This window comes from Ruditapes philippinarum, unplaced genomic scaffold, assembly GCF_026571515.1.
Source record: "Ruditapes philippinarum isolate M1 unplaced genomic scaffold, ASM2657151v2 ctg3470_1_1_1_1, whole genome shotgun sequence".
In the NCBI taxonomy this organism is placed as follows: domain Eukaryota; kingdom Metazoa; phylum Mollusca; class Bivalvia; order Venerida; family Veneridae; genus Ruditapes; species Ruditapes philippinarum.
In genome coordinates, this window is record NW_026864916.1 from 15379 (window position 1) to 28967 (window position 13589).

A 13589-nucleotide genomic window follows, 5' to 3' on the forward strand; every position below is an offset into this window, starting at 1 on the left:
CAAACCATCAGTAAATCTGATGGAGGAATATCTAAAGTCTTTTTACAGACACAAACTGCACAGAGGTGATTGAAAATTGGTTAAAAGTTGGCAACCTTACTCTATTTGCCATTGAGATAAAGGCATATCACACTGACGTCTGAACTGTCCTAAACATACATTGTATAAAGCAAAAGAACATATTTGAACTGATAAACATTCTATAATGAGTTCATAGATAATATAATATACATCTTCATATAAACATCATGTTGTACCTATTTATGTAATGTTAAAACCACTTTCAATGAATAACTATTAGATATAATCCTAATCCACAGGAAAAAGTCCCTAATTGAAAGTTACATAATAACAAGATATGTTTGTAAAACATGTATGCCCCCTATCAGCAGCCAATTAGTCATGTGATAAGGTTATTATGCATGACTTCTGACCCAGTGATCAAACAATTAATAAGGGTTATCAAGTATCTACTGGTCATGACCTTAACCTTTGACCCCTTGACCCGAAACTCAATAGGGGTCATCTGCTGGTCACGACCAATCATCATACAAAGTTTGAAGTTCTAGGCCTAAGCGTTTTTAATTAAATGATCGAAACCGTTTTTACCTTCAAGGTCAATGTGACCTTGACCTTTGACCCCTTGACCCAAAACTCAATAGGGTCATCTGCTGGTCATGACCAATATCATACAAAGTTTGAAGTTTCTAGGCCTAAGCTTTTTTAGTTAATTGATCGGAAAACCGTTTTTTACCTACAAGGTCAATGTGACCTTGACCTTTGACCCCTTGACCCAAATCAATAGGTCATCTGCTGGTCATGACCTATCACCATACCAAGTTCGAAGTTTCCTAGGCCTTAGGGTTTCTTAAGTTATTTATTGGAAAGCATTTTTACCTACAAGGTCAATGTGACCTTGCCCTTTGACCCCTTAAACCCCAAAATCAATAGGGGTCATCTGCTGGTCATGACCAATCACCATACCAAGTTTGAAGTTCCTAGGCCTAAGGGTTCTTTAGTTATTTATCGGAAACAATTTTTACCTACAAGATTAATGTGACCTTGACCTTTGACCCTTAACCCCAAAATCAATAGAGGTCATCTGCTGGTCATGACCAATCACCATACCAAGTTTGAAGTTCCTATGCCTTAGGGTTCTTTCGTTATTGATCAGAAACCGTTTTTACCCAAGAGGTCAATGTGACCTTGACCTTTGACCCCTTGTCCCCAAAATCAATAGGGGTCATCTACTGATCATGACCAATCACCATATCAAGTTTGAAATCCCTAGGCCCTAGGCCTAAGGGTTCTTTCGTTATTGATCGGAAACAGTTTTTACCTACAAGATCAATGTGACCTTGACCTTTGACCCCTTGACCCCAAAATCAATAGGGGTCATCTACTGATCATGACCAATCACCATATCAAGTTTGAAATCCCTAGGCCTAAAGTTCTTTCGTTATTGATCGGAAACAGTTTTTACCTACAAGATCAATGTGACCTTGACCTTTGACCCCTTAACCCCAAAATCGATAGAGGTCATCTGCTGGTCATGACTCAATCACCATACCAAGTTTGAAGTTCCTATGCCTAGGGTTCTTTCGTTATTGATCAGAAAACCGTTTTTACCCAAGTGGTCAATGTGACCTTGACATTTGACCCTTGACCCCAAAATCAATAGGGGTCATCTACTGATCATGATCAATCACCATACCAAGTTTGAAGTTCCTAGGCCTTAAAGTTCTTTAGTTATTGATCGGAAACCGTTTTTGCTTACAAGGTCAATGTGAACCTTGACCTTTGACCCCTTGACCCAAAATCAATTAGGGGTCATCTACTGATCATGACCAATCACCATACCAAGTTTGAAGTTCCTAGGCCTTAAGGTTCTTTAGTTATTGATCGGAAACTGTTTTAGCTTACAAGGTCAATGTGACCTTGACCTTTGACCCTTGACCCCAAAATCAATAGGGGTCATCTACTGATCATGACCAATCACCATACCAAGTTTGAAGTTCCTAGGCCTTAAGTTCTTTAGTTATTGATCGGAAACCGTTTTAGCTTACAAGGTCAATATGACCTTGACCTTTGACCCCTTGACCCAAAATCAATAGGGGTCATCTACTGATCATGACCAATCACCATACCAAATTTGAAGTTCCTAGGCCTTAAGGTTCTTTAGTTATTGATCGGAAACCGTTTTTTGCTTACAAGGTCAATGTGAACCTTGACCTTTGACCCCTTGACCCCAAAATCAATAGGGGTATCTACTGATCATGACCAATCACCAAACCAAGTTTGAAGTTCCTAGGCCTTAAGGTTCTTTAGTTATTGATCGGAAAACCGTTTTTTGCTTACAAGGTCAATGTGACCTTGACTTTGACCCTTGACCCCAAAATCAATAGGGGTCATCTACTGATCATAGACCAATCACCAAACCAAGTTTGAAGTTCCTAGGCCTTAAGGTCTTTAGTTATTGATCGGAAACCGTTTTTGCTTACAAGGTCAATGTGACCTTGACCTTTGACCCCTTGACCCCAAAATCAATAGGGGTCATCTACTGGTCATGACCAATCACCATACCAAGTTTGAAGTTCCTAGGCCTAAGGGTTCTTTAGTTATCACTCGGAAACCATTTGGTCTACGGACCGACGGACCAACGGACCGACGCACCGACAAGTGCAAAGCAATATACCCCCTTTTCTTCGAAATGGGGGCATAAAAATATTGAATTAAAAACCATAAATCTTTGAAATAAAGGCTTCTTCACTGTTAATAGTGATTAAATGTTTGAAGATGTCATCCAAGACAGTGATTGTTTGCATTCATTTAATCACTGCAAAATTTCAGTCATGCATTTTTTCCCCAATTTTAATAAAACATCGCTGAAATTCCCAATTCCATGGGTATGGGTCATGCTCCCAAAATCCTGGCAAAAACCCTGAGTTTGATACATTGCATATAAAACAAGAGCTGTCGGTAGGACAGCAACGCTCGACTATTCTTAGTGCTTGATAGAAAAAAAGCCTTGATAATGTAAAATTTTCTAAGTTAACAAAAGGGTAAAATTTTTCTTTAAATCCATGTTACAGGCCTTGAAGAAATTAGTCCTAGTACATGTTTTATGCTCTCAAAGAAGAGTAAAAAATTTCAAACTTGTTTCAAAGCCAGATATCAATAGAATATGAAAATATTTGAGGTGTTATGCAAACTGAAATTTAAATTGAAAAAGGGGCATTATTCTGCCAAATGCTACATAGAGTTTTCCCCTCCTGTCTACAGGTTGGGGTCATAATGGTGAACAAGTGTGCAAAGTTTCAAAACCATTGTCAATGAACTTTGAAAATATTTGAGGTACAGTAGAACTTCTATGAATCGAACTTCGATTAGTCGATTTTCTCGATGTGTCGAAGAAAAATGAAAGTCCCGACTTTCCCCCTATATATTCCTTATAAAAACCTATTTATGAGTCGAAATTTTATGTGTCGAATTTTTCGATGTGTCGAGGTTTTTTCGTGGTCCGTATAAAGTAAATCTAGTGCAATTTACCACAAATAAGTCGAAGTCGTATTTTTTGACAACTTTGATCTCGAGACATTTTTCACACCTTATCTGGCTACGAAGACGATTTCCAACAACTTGTGTGATAGGTGTTAATTACACAGCCGTGTGTTCAAACAGCCTTTGTTTGCGATAAAATGTGTGATAAAATGCTTTAATCGTAACTATTTTAATTACCGTAGTGGTATTTGAAAGTAAACAGTTAGAACTTCTTTCATTTGAAAACATCCTTGACCCGGTGTCGCGTGAGAATAACACGCGAAATATTTACTATAAGCTAAGTTAAGTTATCACCCTTTCGTATAAATACGCCTTTTGTAACTCTTTTGTATATGTCAACGGGTAGTCCAAATAATTAGCCGTGAAAAACGTCATTTAACATGCTATATTTATCATTATAAAATGTAAATATCAGATTAATGATGGAAAAACATGAAATAGGTTACGTTATAGATCTTATAATTAGGACTAGTCACGGGTTGAAATTTTGTCATGGAATTGAGCGCGATTCATGAGTCGAAGTCCCGATGTGTCGAAGTTTTTACGCAAGTCCCTTCAACTTCGACTTACCGAAGTTCTACTGTATTACAAAAACTTTAACGTAAATTCTAAGTCCAAAAAGGGGCATAATTCTGTCAAAATGCTTGATACAGCTACCTCCTCCTGTCTAGAGGTTGGGGTCATGACTGTGAACAAGTGTCCAAAGTTTAAAAGCCATATGTCAATGGACTTTGAAAATATTTGAGGTCAGGTATTACAAAAACTTTAACATAAAGTGGTTATTCTGACGCTCGGGTTACTTCAATAGCTCTACTTATTCTTATCAAATAGTCGAGCTAAAAACACTGTGTATCATGAGCTTTATATATACAGATTACAGCTTTAGTCTCCATTTTTATGGGGACCAAATAAAAATGTATGCAAAATTTATCAAACTCTTTCTTAAACTTTAACACTCTGTTTCTTTTAAGTATTTCTGACCATTTATTGGTTTTAACAAAAAAATAGAAATATTTATTTTAGAGATAGTTTCAACCCAAAAAATAAGGAATTTCTATTTCTTCGATAATGTTAAAATTCAATTGAACCAAAAAATTATTGAAAAGATTTGCACATTCCATGTTTGTAATATTATATTAGGGTATTAAATATAAATGAATATGTTAATTACTTGACTTTTTTTAAAAACATATGTAGCACCTATGTATAATATAATTTTAATATACATGTTTATCAAGGGTGTCACATTAATCTGTTAACTGCATTTGGTTGTTTTTTTAGTCCAAAACAGGTTGTAAAATTCAAAAACCAGTAGCTTTTAGACCAACAGCATAACAAAGCAGATTCATTTTAAAATATTACCTTTGTTTTACTTTTAAAAGATATGACATTTGTTTTAATAAAGTCGTACAGACTTGTAATTTTACCAATTGCAAACTAACACCTTCAATATCACCACCTGATGCCAATTTATCAATGAACCATGTTGTAATATTTTTTTTACAAAATGTTTAAGTGCATTACATTGATAAGAGAGAATAATAGCATTAACTTTTTATTTTTTGGACAAAATACACACATGTTGGTACTCATTTTCTTAGTTAGAACATTTCCCATCTAATAGAGGTGGTTTCAAAGTGAAATTTTGGAAAAAGTGTTTTTTGAAAGAATCATTTTCAAATTCTCAAAATGCCCTACAATGACAAATAGCTTTTAATTTTTTTTATTTCTGGACAAAACACACCCATATTAGGTACTTATTTTCTTAGTTGGAACATATCCAATCTGATAGCATTGGTATACTTACTGAAATCTGAATTATTTTCTTTGTGTTACTGTAACTATTAGCATGCATGCACACAAAATTAATGTTGAGAAGTGAATGTGTACATAACTAAAGACATGAAATTATTCGATATTCATTATTTTCAATGACTAATTAAAAGTGTTCTAAAACATGAGGTAGTCTACATTTGGCACTTTTTGTGAATACACACCAAACAACAACAACAACAACATCAAACAAAAATTCATTCAATATTTTAAGGTTATTCATTGAAAAATCACATTCTAAACTTATTCTATTTTATCTATAGTATTTCTCTGTATGTTTTTTCTTATGTGTCTTTAGAGCACTACTGTCATTACTTGCATAATCACAAACATCACATTTAAAACATTTCTCTCCTGTATGTATTCTCTTATGTCTCTTTAAATTACCACTTTGATTACATGCATAATCACAAACATCACATTTAAAACAATTCTCTCCTGTATGTTTTCTCTTATGTGCCTTTAGATTACCACTGTCATTACTTGCATAATCACAAATATCGCATTTATAACATTTCTCTGCTGTATGTATTCTCTTAATATGTGTCTTTATGTGACTACTATCACTACTTGCATAATCACAAACATCACATTTAAAACATTTCTCTCCTGTATGTATTCTCTTATGTGTCTTTAGAGCACAACTATAATTACTTGCATAATCACAAACATCACATTTAAAACAATTCTCTCCTGTATGTTTTCTCTTATGTGCCTTTAGATTACCACTGTCATTACTTGCATAATCACAAATATCGCATTTATAACATTTCTCTGCTGTATGTATTCTCTTAATATGTGTCTTTATGTGACTACTATCACTACTTGCATAATCACAAACATCACATTTAAAACATTTCTCTCCTGTATGTATTCTCTTATGTCTCGTTACAGCACAACTAAAATTACTTGCATAATCACAAACATCACATTTAAAACATTTCTCTCCTGTATGTATTCTCTTATGTGTCTTTAGAGCACTACTTTGAGTACTTGCATAATCACAAACATCACATTTAAAACATTTATCTCCTGTATGTATTCTCTTATGTGCCTTTAGGTTACTATTTGTATTACTTGCATAATCACAAACATCACATTTATAACGTTTCTCTCCTGTATGTATTCTCTTATGTGCCTTTAGGTTACCACTATTACTACTTGCATAATCACAAACACCACATATATAACGTTTCTCTCCCTCATGTTTACTTTTATATACTGCACTTTTACTATCTGTGCAATAAAGATTATTTTCCTTCCACAATTTTTCTTCAGCATTTTGATGTGTATCTTGACCTACTTGCTGAAAATTTTGATTTGGTTTTGTAGGTTGTCCAGAGTGATTTTTAACACTCATATAACGTTTTATTTTTCTTTCTTTAGAATATCTCTCTGCATCATTTCTTCGTAGCCATGCATCAAGCACTTGAATATCAGTTTGAGAAAGTTTGTTTTTACCATGCATGCGAAGGAGATGTCTAACATTATAAACTGCAGTGGTAAATGATGTCTTACAAAACACACAGGAAAAGCACTCTGAAAATAATATTAAGTTTTTCATGATTTTTTTTTCATTTGTCACTTCTGTACTTTTTGTAGATCTACTTTTCCTTGTAAAATATTGTTTAGTATTACAATTTTACAAATAGCAATGATTTTTACTTAATGTTTAATAAGAGCAGACTTTATTTTTAAATTTAGCATGGTTACAAGAAAAGAGAAATGGGATTATTGCACAAAACCTTTAAAAGCATTCACTTTTCACTGACAGTAGATATTTAAGATGCATTTCAACAGATCTGTGAATTTAGAAAAGGCCTACATTTGGCATATATTTTCGCAAATAAGTCAGTGAATTAAAATAAAAAATCTTTATCAAGAACAAAAAAAAAACAGCCTTGTAATTCCTTTTATAATTAATCTATTGAGAAAAAATGTGAACAAAATACATGTACCTTGTCCATTTACAAGTTTAGGTCTAATTAGTAGGTTTTTATCTCGCACAAGTCCAAGTTCCCTCCCATATTCATTGCCATACCAGCAAAGCAGTTCAGTTCCAGGGAATATGGTTTTGTATGACCGATAATAAATATTGCCCTTGAACTGAAATGCTACAAGATTTTGTTCAGATTCACTGGGTGCACAATTCACATATCTCATCCAGTTTGAAGTTACTTTATCTCTAGCATCCACAAAATGGCTCGGTTTGCCATTTGCATAAATCTACAACAACAAAAATAAGCCAAACTTCCAAAATATATGTTGCTTGATTATGTAATGGGATACAAGTTTTTTCTAGCTAAGAGTTTTAAACTCAACAGTTGATTAAACAATTCAAATTTTGGTAACTATGCTTTCTTTATTTGAAGTTAAGATAATTCTTTCTTTGAGGTTTAGACATTTTGTACTTAGCCAAAAAGTAAGATATGGTAAACAAATAAAAGATTTTTTTAAGATGCTTTTATAACAGTGTGTCGTACATCAACTAATTGACCCAATAGACAAATGAAAAAAAATAGCAAGCTGATAAATCAAAAATTATTATCTGAAGATAGTTGAAATAAAATATGTCACTGTCACAGGGCAAGAAAAATGTGCAGTCCGAATGGAACTCAACCAAGGTCATTCTGAATACCTGTTACCAGCTCTACCAAGTGTTCTGAATTGGGCTGCTAATAATTGTTTCGTATAAGTTAACAGTTATATACTGACATATAGTACTATCCAAACATAACACTGAAAAATAGAAACAATATTGGCTATAAAATTACAGGCCACACTCCTTTGAGAAATAAAACCATAAAATCTAATCATGAACTCTATGTGAAAGTTTTTACCTGCCAACAGTAGCCAGAGTCATGAGCTGTCATCTCATCGTGTATCTCAACACCTCCATATGGTCCAAACATGACACGAGGTGGAATTTCTCTCTCAGTAAACACGCCTAAACCAGCCCCAATAATACTAGATGGCTTAACAACCAAACCTGGAGGCAATGTATGTAAAGCTCTATCTTCATCATATTCTAGGCTAACCTGTGTAACAAAAAATAACTTTATATAGTTTACTTGAAATGTGTGCACATGACAAAGACACACCCACAATTTCCACTGTTTTTTCATATCAAATGCATACATCTACTAGCAGTATATACTTTTTTAGTAACATGTCTGTAACTCAACCATGCACATGCACTGGAGTTGGCAAAAATGTTAAGCACAATTAGTGTATCATGACAAGACCTAGACGCCTAGCTCAAAGGTCAACATCATACTTAGAGGTCTAAGGTCGTCAGTTATAAAACATTGTCTGGGCAGTGGCCTAGTACTGTCATACCTCAAGCAATTTTGAAACATTGGGCAGAAAGATGCAGTGTCATGCATATCCAAGACTCAGACACCTGGCTCATACTTAGAGGTCAAAGGTCAGCAGTTAGAAATCTTGTCTCACCCATTACTTTCTCTCATGCCAAAAGGGACTTTAAAATAACTTGGCAGCATGATTGCTAGACCTAGAACCCTAGCTCAAAGATCAAGGTGACTCTGAGGGGTCGAAGAGCAGTTAAAAATCTTGTTCAGCCCATTACACTTTCATGCATCAAGGGATCTTGTAATGATTTAGCACAAATGCTAAGCATGATGTGATGATGTGTCATACTTAGACCTAGATCTCTAGCTTTCAAGGTCACTCTGTTATGCACCAGGGATTTTGAAATTACTAGGTAAATTAAATGTGTAGTATGATGATTCATTGTTATGGGCAGATCAAGAACCCCAACTCTAAGGTCAAGGCCACACTTAGAGGTCAAAGGTCTGAAGTTTAAAATCTTGTCCACTTCATAGTTTTAGTTTATCATGCATCTTTTTGAAGTCAATTCGCAAAAGTGTTAGCACAATGGTACCTTGTGATCCTGAACATTTGTGATAATCAGTTAATGCTTTACTTTGACAATATAAACCATTGCTACTTATGTGCAAATCTATTGAACTGACAACTCTTATTTATCCAGTTATATGCTCCAGTAAACATTGTTGTTTTTTAATCAACACTGGCCATCTGTCGTCTTTTACATAAAAATTTATTACATACAAACTCATCATAGTGAACAGAAGACTAGATATAAAGGATGGCGGAAAGGTCATGATAATTTTAAGTGCGCTGAATCTGATAATTTAATATTCTTCAGGTTTACATGTCTTATCAAAATTTACCATTTATCAATTACTGGGAACTTTAAATGATCTTTAGAAAAAGAAAAAACTCCTATAGAAATAAAAGATTACCACTGTATCTCTAATATACTGCAATGGTCCATGTATAGGACAATCCATGTCATACTCTTTGTTACAATCCTCACAGTCTAAAACATGAATTAATTAATTTAACATATGATTTATATTGAGGAAAAAATATCATTTGATGATGAATATTGTGCAAATTTAAACAAAGAAATTATAAGGCACTGTCAAAAATTTTCATTATGATATTAATCATTGATACAGTTTGCAATCTCTGTGAAGAATTACCGTCTCTTTCCAAACTTTAACACACCAATAAATAGTTTCAATATGAAGTTCATGTACAATAACCATGGAATATCAAATGAAAGACAATTCAAGAGTAACATCTTTACCATACATGCCATAATTTTTGGACAGCTTTCCGGGACACTTTTCATCGCGGCAATAATGGATGTGTAGGCAGTTGTGGAAAAGGGGGGGGGGGGGGGGGGGGGGGGGGGGGGGGGGGGGTGTCAATCGTATAACGTTATCAATTTGGACGACTTTCTCCAGAATTTTAATGATAAACAGTTAACTTACTAGTTTTATAAGTAGTCTTTTAGGTCGACATAATTATCATTTTATAGTATTTCTTTATTTCATTTATTATTCCCTAAAAGCAAGTAAGTTGAAAGTTATTATTTATTATAAACCCGGTGAATGGGCGCAGCCATGTTGTTCACCCGTTGTATCTTAAAGTCGTGATGATTACTACATGTCACGTAATGCAATTCTTCCAGTCATAAAAACAAACACAGCAAGGTGATTTATTTGACACCTTTAATTTTTTATTTGATAGATATATTTACATTGTTTGTAATAATTAGACTTTCGGCAAGTTAGCGATTGATCTAAAAATTAATGATTATCGGGGATTAACGATAATTGTTAAGGGCCGTAAACCATTAATTAACCCGACCATTAAACGCTGCCGAATTCAACAGAGAATGTTAATTGCCGATGCATGAAGAAAGTATTGCCGAGGGGAATCGACAGTCGATAATTGGGGGGCTGTATATTGTAAACTTGTGTCAACGTTCCTGTGTATTATGTGTACCAGGTCAGAATATGTTTTACGATCTAGAGGTGAAATGTGCGAGATTTGATTTAAGAAAATTTATGAATATTTTGCAAAATATCATGATTTTTTTTCTGGGATCAAATCGATGCCCGGGACATCTCCGGGACAGACATCCGATTTCCGGGACAATCCCGGGCATCCGGGACGTTATGGCATGTATGTCTTTACTGACAAAACACAACTATTATTGTCTGCTCTGTTAGTTGGAAAACTGTTTGTTGGTGTATAATAATGATACAACTGCTGTAAAGGGAGTAATTGCTCTACAGATGGCCACCGCAAAACTATTAATATAATTATTACTTAGGTTGCATTTTACCAACAGTTGATGATCAGTTAAAACTGCATTTTACAACATAAGCTAAAATTTAAGTGTAAATGGCATCAAATCTCAGTAAATAAATATTGTCTATTTAAACATTTTGATACATTAAAAAAGTGATGAAATATTGGTTTTCAAGGCCAATTTGAGGCCAAAATAGGGCCCCATTTCACACCTGTACATTTTAACCAATTACAAAACAAGTGTGAAAAATATCACTATCAATTTGATGGAACATGAATTTTGTGATTTTAACTTTTGAAGATCAGTCACGTTTAACCCAGCTATATTTTGTTAAAACTGTGACATGTAACATTTGATTAGTTTTGCTTAAAGGTGTAACCAAAATTCTTATGTTATGTAAATTTTTTACAGTGTACTATAATGATACTAATAATAATGTATCCTATTCAAAAATATATCATACACAGAAAATGGTCATCATCTGGAGCTTCAAGATGCATGAAATTCACTGCTTTTCTTTCTCTAAATTCATATACCCTTTTCTTTGTACTGTCACTAGATTTCTTCAAGACCTAAAATAGAAATTTTCAAATTTATCATATTAATTCCCTAATATACAAGCATATCATTAGATGCAACTAGGCCTTGTGACAATCATTCTCTGAGTGATTGTTTTGAGGAATTCAGACTAATTTGTTTGATTTGAATGCTGATTTCATACATTTTTTTGTCATATCTCCCGGTGGTCAATATACCCAGATTTCCTGGATAAACTAACCAGTTATAAGAATTACCAATTTCTCTACACATGCCCAACTTATTCAATTGTCACAGAGATATTACAACAGCAATTTAATGCAAAAAACGGACTTGATGATAGTCAATTCTAATTGGTGTTTTTGCACCAAATGAAATACATACCACAATGTGTTGTTCTACTGCAAATTCTGCATGCCAAATATCTATACTCTTGACATCAAATCAGACATCTGACCAAGATTTGAAAGAACCTCAGGTCATTGGTCCACATGATTGGCCATTTTGTATCAGGTATTGGACATGGGTAATAAATGTCAACTTTATAATATCTTTAAGTTACATAAAGGATTGTACATGTATTTACATTTTCAATTTATCATTGTTTGGTAAAAAGTTTTTAAGACCATTTTTTATAATTATATACATGTATTCATCATTTGACCAGTCTTAATATTTGTACTACAAGTTTATACTGCAGACAAAAAGCAACAACAACGACCGCAGCTTGATTTTAATTTAATTTACAATACACAATACTCAAAGAACTATTTTAAACAACCACTGTATTTTTTATGTACAAGAACATTTCATTTCATGACATTCAAACATTTTAGGGCTTATCAATTGTAGATTTAGGTATTATAGTTGATGTTGGTATAGTTGAGTATTGAATATGTCAATTAAGGTTAAAAAAATACATGTAATTTATTACTGTTTGTCATATCTATGCATTTAAGGCAATTTTATTGTAAAAATAGATTTTGAACATCATTATAAAACCTGTCCCTGTCCATAATAGTTTTACCTCAACAGACAACGACTAAATACATATCAGCCTAACAGACAGGTTTTGTTTCTGTGCCAATACAAGTTTGGCGCCTTTGTTTCCCATTGTACTGATTTTCTGTCATTTTTCACTACTGATGGCACGATTAACACTGTATTCTCAGCAGATATTTTAATCATGTTTACAATGTAAGTCTTCAAAATGTGTGTATTGAAGTTTCGGATGAAAAAAAAGTCTAGTTTTAACTCCTGTTACCTACTTATTCTTAAACCATTTAAATAGAGGGCTACCTTTGTATATCCTGTGAAGTTTAGTCAAAACCCACATTGGTTTAGGGCTAGATGATGTGGATAATAAGGAACCACTGAAGGTGGGCATGCATGCTGCCATCACAAATGCTCACCTCTGAGCACTTTGTGATTAGGTGAGCTAAAATTGCCTCAAAGAAACCTCTATTTGCTATGATATGACTACTAATCACTTACCTTGGTTTTTTTCTCTCTTATATCATCAACTTTACATTTTCGCTTTCTTGGTGCTGAGAAAGTAGGATAAACCTTATTTTCTGGAAAATAATTTTTGTTAATATAATATTCTATTTATCACATATATAAATTAAGGACTGTGAACTGTTAAAATGAGTCATTTTTCAACAGGAAATCAAATTCCAACAACTAAGAATGAAATTTACCCATACATTTTTTATAAAATTTCAATTTAACATGGATGGTATAAATATAGGCTTTCTATAGTAACATTTTTTGTCTTTCAGTTCAACTACAGTGATTTTTTTTCTTGCATTTTACAGCCGAATAAAGGTTGTTTCCCTAAATAGGTTTATTTTCCCCTAAAAATGCTACTATTTTCCCCCTAAAATGCCCTTTCCACATTTTTCACTAGAGACATGACTTAACAGCAGTTAGACAGAAGCGCTGTCCTCTACAGATAGCCCCTGCATGTATCATGGATGTTAAATTGAATTGAAATTGAATATTCTAA

At 33.7% G+C, this 13589-nt stretch overlaps 1 protein-coding gene across 1 annotated transcript in view; it reads right to left on the reverse strand.

The window, feature by feature from the left end:
* Positions 1 to 3368: 3368 nt before the first annotated feature.
* Positions 3369 to 13589, reverse strand: part of LOC132727273 (zinc finger protein ZFP2-like) — a 36828-nt gene continuing 26607 nt past the window's right edge. The window contains exons 5-10 of the mRNA XM_060712703.1: positions 13076 to 13155; positions 11508 to 11616; positions 9681 to 9757; positions 8235 to 8432; positions 7353 to 7620; positions 3369 to 6933 (exon numbers count right to left, since the gene is read on the reverse strand). Of these exons, the coding sequence (XP_060568686.1) occupies positions 5648 to 6933; positions 7353 to 7620; positions 8235 to 8432; positions 9681 to 9757; positions 11508 to 11616; positions 13076 to 13155 (2018 nt within the window). The 3' untranslated portion in view covers positions 3369 to 5647. The remainder of the gene's footprint in view (positions 6934 to 7352; positions 7621 to 8234; positions 8433 to 9680; positions 9758 to 11507; positions 11617 to 13075; positions 13156 to 13589) is intronic.